The sequence below is a fragment of the Fukomys damarensis genome, unplaced genomic scaffold, assembly GCF_012274545.1.
Source record: "Fukomys damarensis isolate Sample0158 unplaced genomic scaffold, DMR_v1.0_HiC HiC_scaffold_16, whole genome shotgun sequence".
Taxonomy (NCBI): Eukaryota; Metazoa; Chordata; class Mammalia; order Rodentia; family Bathyergidae; genus Fukomys; species Fukomys damarensis.
This window is the reverse complement of record NW_022900928.1, coordinates 62,670,888-62,681,452: the sequence shown is the minus strand read 5'-3', so window position 1 is coordinate 62,681,452 and position 10,565 is coordinate 62,670,888. Positions and strand designations below refer to the sequence as shown.

At 35.4% G+C, this 10,565-nt stretch overlaps 1 protein-coding gene across 2 annotated transcripts; it reads left to right on the top strand.

Moving 5' to 3' along the window:
• The first annotated feature begins 446 nt into the window (after nucleotides 1-446).
• On the top strand, nucleotides 447-10,214 carry LOC104865735 (NXPE family member 1). 2 transcript variants are annotated; one of them, XM_010629427.2, is made up of 5 exons: nucleotides 447-545; nucleotides 1,863-2,596; nucleotides 4,719-4,780; nucleotides 7,772-7,984; nucleotides 9,679-10,214. In XM_010629427.2, the coding sequence occupies exons 1-5, from the start codon at nucleotides 447-449 to the stop codon at nucleotides 10,212-10,214; spliced, it is 1,644 nt and encodes a 547-aa protein (XP_010627729.1). The 2 variants fall into 2 exon arrangements, with proteins under 2 accessions (XP_010627729.1, XP_010627728.1); XM_010629426.1 differs by lacking the exon at nucleotides 447-545 and having other exon boundaries at nucleotides 2,175-2,596; nucleotides 7,757-7,984.
• Nucleotides 10,215-10,565: the final 351 nt, after the last annotated feature.

The window sequence follows — 10,565 nt, the reverse complement described above, 5'->3', positions numbered from 1 at the left end:
GTAAGGGTAAGTTAGTACAAATTGCAATTATGTACTACATATTGGCGAAAACATATCATCTTGGACTTTCCAAAAGTTAACCCATTTTAAACTGCCCCTTCATTTTAAATTTTCATGCAATCTAAACTTCATTGATGATTTGACAAGGAACAGAGGCGAGGCCTTACATTTGTCACAGTAAAGTAAGCTTTTTAAAACACAGAACCTTACCCCTTTCTCCAGGACTCTGCTTTTCCCCTTCTCTCTCTTACCGTCTCTTCCTGTCTCTCTTTCCCCTTTTTCGTGCAGTAATACTGCTAAATCATCTCTTTCCTTCTGTTCGAAGTGACTCAGGAGAACTAAAGTCTCAGAGACATATTACAGGTTCAGAATGAAACAACGAGTACAGAGTGACTCGCTTCTCACATTGTTCCTTCACTTGTGTTTTCTTTTGTAGGACACTCACCATGTTCTCAAACCGGAAGCTTCAAAAAGCACTGTTGATGTCGGCATCTTTCTCAATAGTTATCTGGATAATTTTTGTAATTTCTCAAAACTCCACAAAGGTAGGAACAGTTTCCTCCAGCTTGATTTGAAGCCTTTATCTGTCTGACCTGTATCAAGTCAGAAATCATTAATCAATTCTGCCCCCACTTCTCCTCCTCCAACTCTGCTCTTTCTCCTCTACCTCATTGTAGAGGGGTTGTGAACACTGTCTCCATTTCCTCATTTTCCATTTATTCACAATCCATCTAATTAGAGGTCTACCTCCCATGTAACACTTAATGGCTCCTGTTAAGGCCACCATCTTCTGTCATTAAATAAGAACCTTCCACTTATTCAGGTATACATATTCCTTGATCAGACAAATCTAGTTTGACACTGTCTTCATTTTTCTATGATTTCTTCTTCCATGAACAAGTTATTTTTTGTTATCCAGTAGCATGATTTTCCTGCCATGTGCCTCATCAAGATCAGAGCTTATCTCCCATTGCATTTTCTAATAATTATTACTATTGTCAGTACATGTTGCTGATTTTATAAATTTATCTTGTATTCAGCCCCTAGCTGGATCTCTTAATACTAATTTCCTAATTCTGATTTTCTTTGTAGACAATCACAACATCTACAAAAAAAAAGTAAAGAAGAAAATTAAACATAGTTGTAATTCTATAACTTTTTATTTCGTGTTTGTTTGTTTAATTTTATTGTTCAAGACTTATAATCTGTTCAGTTGATGACATCTAGCCTTCTTGTCTTCTTTCTGACTGAAAATGTTTAAGGTTTTCTATTTCCTGAATTTTAATAATAAAATTTTTGAAATATCTCAAATATTTTTGACAACTATAATCTCCAATCAGAGCAGGTGAAACAGTGAAAAATCATGCATTTTTACTTTCATCTACTAAGATATAAATTATATTTTGAAGGGCTTCTTTAGCCAGAGTGGGGAAAAGTAAATGGAAAGAACAGGACTGTCCTCGTGAAGTGTAAAGACCATCTTCACCTTTAAAGTTACTACCACAATCTAAGAGGATAAATAATAGTGGCTTGTACTATGGTATGTTGGGAATGAAAAGATTATTAGATATAGGTAAAAGAGATGTGAAAGCAAAATTAATGGAAATTGGTTATCGGTTATGAGGTGTACAGATAAGGGAAAAGCAAAATACCAGCATCATTCTATTACTCATATACATTCTCTGAACTATTTTTTAGATTGATTATATTTATCTATAACTGTTCAAGCATTCTCAAAACTACTAGAGTAAAAACATAAATGTGTACATTTTATTCAAAATTGATGACAGTATGTAAATAAGCATTCAAACTGATTATAAGTAAAAATGATTTCACAGTATGTCAACTATTTGTCATTTCAGCTTTGGTTAACTCTAAAATTACCCATCTCCCTCCAAAAGCGGAACACCTCTACGAAGTTCTTATGCCCCACATCATCAATGAGCCTGATAAAGTCACCAACAGAGACTGAGCTGAGAATCAGGGAGATTATGGAGAAACTGGACCAGCAGATTCCACTCAGACCTTTCACCAATGTGAAGACCACCACTAGTGCAGCCCACAGCATAACCACTGTCCTCAACCCTCAAGTTACATACTGTAGGGGGGGGCAGCTGAACATCCTGCTGGAGGTGAGGGACTACTTAGGACACAGAAAGGAATATGGTGGGGACTTTTTGAGGGCCAGGATGTCCTCCCCATCCCTTAAGGCTGGTGCATCAGGAAAGGTGACAGACTTCAACAATGGCACCTACCTTGTCAGCTTCACTCTGTTCTGGGAGGGCCAGGTCTCCCTGTCTGTCCTGCTCATCCACCCCAGTGAAGGAGCATCAGCTCTCTGGAGGGCAAGGAAAGAAGTCCATGATATAATTATTTTCAAAGGTAAATTTGTTAATGGCACTTCCCAAGTCTTTTCTGAATGTCGTCTGACCCTACACACAAGTGCAGAACTATGCAAATACCTATTCGGCGGAGAACATGAAGTCTTCTACTGTGTAAAGCCTCAACACATGCCCTGTGAGGCCCTAACCCATGTGTCTACTAGCAACCAACAAATCTCTTATCTTACTGTCAAGGAAAAAAGCCTTTTCCATAAGTGAGTATACTTTTCAATACAATGTGGGGCACCCTACCCCCAGACAGAAATATATTGCCCAGGTCAACACTGAGCATCTAAGAGATGCCTCTCTACTCAAGGTTCTGGGCAAACAGGAGGTATCTTCATAGGGTACCCTGTTCTTGACTTACTCCACAGTTTGCATTTTCATTGAAATGTTCAAGAAAAAGGGAATGCACAGGTAGAAATCTAATATATATGGCCTACACTTTTGTATGGCAACCAGCACTGTGCCATTCAGTCATGAATTTTACTACAGACATAGGTTTTGAAATATATACTCCGTGGAAATTTTCTGCTGTACATTCATAAACGTTGCATCAAAAAGAGGTTCCTTGGGAAGTATATGAGACATGGTGCTCCATCACCTCCCATATTGTATCCCATAGATTCTGCATGTTAAGTACCTTTTGCTTTCAACCATTTCTTTCTATACCTAGTGCTACTATCCAAGTTCAAGCCACAGTGGCCTCACCTAGACTACTATGTCAGCTTCTCAACTGTCCACTGCTATACTGCAGCCTAAGCACTTTTTTAAAAGCCAACTCCTACAGGTGATCTCTAGTTGATCTCATGATAGGACATGCCTCCAAGGTAGAGGCATCCTTCATTGCACCCAAAGTCTGACCTAACAGTTCCTAGAAGTTTTTGGTTGAACAAACCTGGGTGTCTGCATGAATGACCATCAGGGCCACTTTGAAGTTTTGCAAAAGGAAAATTAATCACTACAAACCCCAGAACTATTAGCTAAGCCTTGAGACACTTATCAGTTCCAGAATCTTTTTTTAATTTTCTAACTTTCGATAAACCTCCATTTATTTCCTTTTTCCTTTTCATTCTATAAAAGTCTACCCCCAGTGCCCATGGGAATTTATTTTCCCTAAGCTTGAGAACAGAGTGGAATGCTATGGTCTCAGCAATCACTTTCTTTGCAGCCTTCAAAGTCAAGCAAGATTTTTTCCTTTAAACTTTCAAAAAATGTGTTTATAGGAAGTAAGAGTAAACACAAAACATGGAATCTTACTTAGCTATTTAAATTTGGGTGTCTGATCTATAGTCTCTGACTCACTTCTGAATAAGTAAAAAGCACAGCTGAGTTTCTGTTCCTTCCCTTTTATCTCAGATGGTACAACTCTCCAAATCTCTTCCTACTCACTAACCATCCTCACATCCATATCTCAGTAAGGATAAATATATTTCCTTCATGGGACTGGGCCTGAAGAGATATCTATAGCAGAGAATAGGGTACTTGTATATGCTGGACCTGGTACCTGATTCCCTGTTCTCTCCCCAGTCCTTCCTGTCTGCCTCCACTCACACATATAAAAACACAAGTTTGAATCAAAGAATGAATCAAAATGGATGAGGAGGTAAGAGCTCTGAATCAGAAAGAGAGAAGTAGCCTTTCGTCAACTGGAAGAAATGCAGCATACATTTATTCATGCATGACTACTACTTTCTGTCAGCAAGTTGGATAGATATTAAGCATATGGTAGTAGGAAAGACTAATGTACTACCTTCCTTTGGAAAACTTACAATCTTCAGGCAGCAGGTATGTAAGAAAAACTGAAATAAACACAGCATGGAACATGGCTAAAGAGGGAGAGCGCTATGTGCATGATAAGAAGCCTGGATGATGGGCAAACAATACAGTAATTTAAACAATAATGCAGTTAGATTTGCAATTGGAAAGGGTGCTCTGGCCCTTGTGTTGAAGAATTTAGGTAGAATAAAACTGAGAAAGGCTGGCAATAGGAGGAACATAGTAATTTTTAAAAATAGTATATGTACTTAAAGAGGTGACATGGAAACAGATAGTGAACTTGCAGAGTTGATAAATATTCTGAATCTAAAATCATAGGACATACTGATTGTATGTGGCAGTTAAGTAGATCTGCCCTGGACTTAAGATATTCCAGTAGGGTAGAAAAATTTTCCAAAATCCTAATATATTTGTAATACCCAAATATCTAAAATTTACAATGAAAATAATAGTTTCATTTCTAGAAAATTAAAAACGATCCTTTATTCACAGTCAGGTAATTTTTGTTGACTGATTTATGTGGACAAATGCCAGGCTAATTTGTCTTATCTTTTGAAGGTCCAAAGTGGGAGTTGAAATAATGAAAGATTTTAAACATATTGAAGTTTCCAAATGTAACAGTAAGTGTGCTTTATTTGTGGTAGATGCTGCTTAGCACATGTCTAACTAATGGCAAAGCTTATCAGTGTTAACCTATATTAATTGCTGTTTCCTGCAGCATAACCTTAGTGTTTATGATGTTAATCATGCCAGATTTCAAAGAGAAATCAATTTTTAAAATTTTTTTCAAACTCTGTTTGTTTATAACAGATTTCATCTTGATTTATCCAAGAGAAGAAAGTATTACTATCCTACATTCTATTTAAATTTAGGATTTTTACTTCTAGAGTTTGAGTCACTATGCAAATGTCTTTGATAGATAACCACTGCTTCAGAGGGGGAACGCTGTGGTTTTGGTTCCCTAACTCTCTGTTGGCAGAACCTCCAACTGCTATTGATGTACTTATCAATTTTATATGGTGTTCCTATCTTATTAAATGCTGTAATAACAAACAGAAAGCAGTGTTTCATATGAAACATACTATCTCACCTTTAAAATAACTTTCTACAAAGCCTATTTTATTTCATCAATAACACTGGTAAGCTTGGTAACTCATAATGATTTATTCCCAATATTCATTTAGTCAGAAAATGTTTATTGAAGGTCTAACAGATATGAAGCTTTATGGGCAAATGGAGAAAACAAATCCTTAGTGAACTTGTGATTCAAAAAATTTTCACCCATGGATTCAATGAAGAAAGCAAATACATAAAGACTTATTTATTAGAGTTAATATTTGACTGATTCCTGAAGATATCAGTAATTAGAGAAGGAGGTAAAAGAGAAATTTCATAAATATCAGGGATAGAATTGCTAGAGTTAAGTAAATAATCACCTAGGGAATCAGTTTAATTTGAGTAATTTCTGATTGTGAATATATACATTGAGATAAAGGAAAAATACGGCTTGAGAAATACCAAAAATTATTTTTTGCTAGAAGTAATACTAATGTAATGTACTATAATGTATTTTTAATAGAATATCTTTTTATCAAAAACTGTAGTTGTGAGTAAAATTATTGTGGACCCTTTTCACTCAACCAATGAAGTGGGCATGAGGTAGAATGTAGTCAGTGAAGAAACTGAAAGGAGAGGAAGACTTAAGTCTGGAGATTCTGAAGTGCTATGTTGAGGATGTCAGTGTCGTCTGGTGGGCTTTTGAAACACAGAGGTCAACTAAGGAAAATAATGGTATATGTACATTGTGCTTTAAAAACCAAATGATCAAAATGAGAATGATCTACAGAAAGAAAATTTTAAATGTTACTAAGGGATATGAAATAAAATTTATATAAATAAAAGGAAATATGCTGCTTTGAGTTGGGATCCCCTAATATTGAAACGATGTGGGTTTTGTCTATACTACTTTCTTATTGCTACTGTAACAAAGTATCTTAAAACAAGAAACATGTACTACCAGTTTTGTCATTCAGAAGCCAAACATCAGTCTCACTGTGCTACAGTTAAAGTATAACAGAGTTGTGCTCCTTTTTTGAGGTTCTAGGGAAACATCTGCTTATTTGCTTATCTTTTCTAGCTTCTGAAGTCTAACATTCCTTGTAGCCACATTTCTTCATCTCCAAAAGTACAATAGTCAAATTCTTATGTTATATATATTTTGGCCTACCTTTCTGCTTCTATCTGACACATTGCAGGACTAAAGAGTTTAGTTAGAAGCCTTCTCTCTTTACCTGAGATAATTCAGGAAAATCTTTTTATCTCAAGATTATACACTTAGTCACATCTAGAAATTCTCTTTTGCTGAGAAGGCAACATATCCACCAGTTTGATGAATTAGTACTGTATTTGAAAACTTCTGGGAACATTAGATTTCCTACCATAATCTCTAACCTAGTAAAACAAAGATGATGAAATCTTGTACCATTAACCACATACAGTTCAAAATATCAAACCTATTCTAAAATTAAAACATGTAAGAGTAATGATAAGGAAATGAATATCCTGACACATGTTAGGCAAGATATGATAATCAATAATAAGCTCAAGGCTCTCTTCTCAGATATGCCAGTACATTGTTAGTGTAAAGATTACTTAGGAACTATGAATCCTAGGATCGTGATAGTAAACCATCCAAGATTCAGTGCCATCAGACCTCCTGGAAACCCAACCATGTCACATTTAAATTTAAAAATAATTTTAGAATTATGAAAACATTGATGCTCTGCCAGATAAGATACTTTGGAAGACAGACCATAACAGAGCTGGTAATTCTAGTGGAGCTTGCTGGAATATCTTAGAATATTGGTTTGTGCTGCAAGCTGCATGATACTTTATTAGTTCTATTTTAAAAATCAACTCAGTAGGTATTTTATATTGTTGGAAGTTATTTTATAATTTTTTAAAATTATATTTATCCCTTTATTTTTATTTGTTTGCTTTTTGCAGTACTGGGCATTGAACCTAGGGTCCTCTGCCCTGAGATACATCGGTAACACTTTTTAAATTTTTTACTTTGAGAAAGGGCTTCACTAAGTTGCTAATTTGCTCCAGCTGGGCTTAAATTTGCTATCCTCCTGCTTCAGTCTTACAGAGGCCTGGGTTTCCAGGTTTGGGCCCCATACCCAGCTCTGTTTGAAGTTTTCTGAAATGTATATATGTTATATTATAAAGTCTTTTTTAAAATATGAAAATAAGATTATTCCCTTATTGAGGGAATTAAACAATTTGATAATTGGAACATAAATTGGCAGGCCACTAATGTTCAGATTAGAAAAAGACTTAAGTCCCTAAAGAATCATAAGGGATGACAATGAAAGAATAGAACATTGAGGCTTAGCTAATGACCAGATTTGGGAGATGACTCAAAGTGTCTCAATAGAATGAGTAAAGGTGACTTAAAGCTAGTGATCAAAATAATAGTACTAGGAAAGGACAGAAGAAACAAGAGTTTAAAGGAATAGAAAAAAGATCAAAAAGGAGAGGACAAAGAAAAAAGGATATGTTAATCTGATACCATTTAAACCACTTACCACAAGTATCTCTGTTACCAGAAAATGAAAATGTAAAAGAGAAATGTCGAATTGGAATGAACATTCCTCTCCCTGGTGGTTACACACTACAAGAAAGGTGGATCACAACATTTTGCGACCAGATTCAGTTAGATACAATTAAGATAAGTGGCTGCCTGAAAGGAAAACTCATTTACCTCCTGGGAGACTCTACACTTCGTCAGTGGATCGAGTACTTACCCAAAGTTGTAAAAAGTATGTAATTATTTTATACTGTTTTAGAAATTCGGGCTGATTTTAAAGTACTTTTAATGAGGTCTCTATTTTCTCACTTGGTCTATTTTGTTTTTTACTCCATTTAGCTTTCTGGTTTTGAATCTTTTTATTTGACATGTATTTTATTCCCCTCTTTCATAAGAAATGTTGTTGCTCCTTATAAATTCCAATAAATACACATTTCTCCAAAAATATGTAAATGTCCAACAACCACATGAAAAGATGCTCCAATCATTAGTTATTAGGAAACACAAATCAAATTTAAAATGAAGTTGCACAGGGTGGCACAGGCCTATAATACCAGCACCCTGAGAGGCTGAGGTGAGAGGATCAAAACTCTGACCAAGACTGGGCAGTTTAGTTGCTTAGCAGCTGGCACACACCTGTAATCCCAGCACTCAGGAGGCTGAGGCAGGAGGAACACTGAGGCAGGAGTTCGAGGTCAACCTGGGCTACATAGTGAGTTCAAGGCCAGCCTGCACTACATAGTGAGACCCTGTCTTATAAAACACTTAGTTACTTAGACCTATCTCACAACAAAAATTAAGATGGCAAAGACCCTGGGTTCAATCCTCACTATCACAAAAATAAACACACAAATAAAAGTATTACATGAGATATCACTTCACATCTACTAGCATGGTTATAAGCACAAAATAGAAAAATATTGATGAGGCTATGAAGAAATCAGCACCCTTACACACTGCTGGTAGGAATGAGACATGGTGGAACAGCTGTGGAAAACAGTTTGGAAGTTCCTCAAGAAGTGAATCAAGGAAATATCATACAACACAATTTCACTTATTACATACCTCAAAAAATTGAAAATAGATTCCAATAGATACTTCTAAGTGACAGTCCAAAATAAGCAAAAGGTGAAAACAATTTATGTGTCCATCAGCAAATGAATGGATAAACATAATTTGGTATATTCACACAATAGAATATTTTTCAGCCGTAGAAAGAAATGAAATCCTGTGGTTAGGGATATAATTTCAGTGATAGAGTATTTGTTTATCATGCACAAGACCTCAAATTAGAACCTTAGCCCCACAAAAAAATTAAAGAACAGAAAAACAGGAACAAAGTTATGACACATGCTACAATAATGACAAACCTTGAAAATATAAAACAAGTTAAACACAAAAGAATAAAGATGATTCCAGAAAATAAATAGAATAGACATACATATAGACGGAAAATAGACAGTAATTTAGCAGGGGCTAGGAAAAATGGGGCAATGAGGAGCTACTGCTTAATAAGTACAGAGTTTTAGTTACAGTGATAAGAAAGTTTTGGAAATAATGGTGATGACTGTGCAACACTGTGAATATAATTAATACCACTGAATTACACGCTTAAAATAGTAAATTTTTGTTGTATTTGTTTCATCACAAAAAGTTTTTGTAAGTGCAAAAATTCCAATAGAAACTTTGCACTTCTATTGACATTTCACATATATAATCTCATAATCTACCATAGAGAGCAGGATGCTCCTAAGCAGATATTCCAAGTAGGCACTATAAATGATAGGATATTCTTTTACAAATATTAAACATTACTTTGGAGTTAGAGGTGACAAAATTTCTTTAGGTGGGTATTGTAAATAAGATATTCTTTCTAAAAATATTAATCATTGCATTGGAGTTAAAGATCTATTTTTTTTTAATCAGCATTGAAGTATTTTGACCTTCATGGAACTGGAAGTTTTCCAAAACGTTTGCTTCTGGATGCTGAAAGTCATACTCAGATTCAATGGAAAAAACACAGCTACCCTTTTATCACAGTTCACCTCTATTCTGTGATAGATGATGGTTATATCCCTCTGGAAATTGACCGGGTATTAGGGGACCAAAACACAGTCTTTGTCATTACCTTTGGCCATCACTTCAGGCCTTTCCCCATTGATATCTTCATTCGCAGGGCTATCAGAATCCGAAAGGCTATTGAACGACTATTTCTAAGAAGCCCAGCCACTAAAGTGATTATTAAGACAGAAAATATCAGGGAAATGCCCATAGAAAGAGAGTGGTTTGATGACTTCCATGGATACATTCAATATCTTATCATGAAGGACATTTTCAAAGATCTCAATGTGGGTATCATTGATGCTTGGGACATGACCATTGCACACAATGCCAATTTTCTCCACCCACCAGATATTGTGATTAGAAATCAGATTGACATGTTTCTAAACTACATTTGCTAAAGCATAAGTATGCAAATTACTCTAAAGCAATCTTCACAACAATCCTTTGTATTTGGAGGTGTTTTCGGTTTTTGTTTGAGTTTTTTTTTTTTTTTTCATTTTGGGAACTCAAAATATCAAATTTAAAGAATCTTGGCAGAAAGGACACCTGAGGACAATGGCAACTAAGATGAAATGCAATGCCAAGAATATCAGATGTGCAGAATGATCATACCAGGCCTGGAGTTTGTCAGAGTGAAATAAGAAATATTTTTATCCTTTAAGCAAGTTTGGGTCACAGTCATGATTTCTATAACTCTGGCTGAAGTTAATAGAAAAGCTAAAAAAAAAAAAGCATATGATTTCCATGGT

Excerpts from the sequence above, each read along its gene's own strand:
- LOC104865735 (XM_010629427.2), top strand. The coding sequence starts at position 447 with ATGTTCTCAAACCGGAAGCTTCAAAAAGCACTGTTGATGTCGGCATCT. Across the intron at positions 546-1,862 it reads TTTCTCAAAACTCCACAAAG|CTTTGGTTAACTCTAAAATT; the intron begins GTAGGAACAGTT and ends TTGTCATTTCAG. Across the intron at positions 2,597-4,718 it reads GAAAAAAGCCTTTTCCATAA|GTCCAAAGTGGGAGTTGAAA; the intron begins GTGAGTATACTT and ends TATCTTTTGAAG.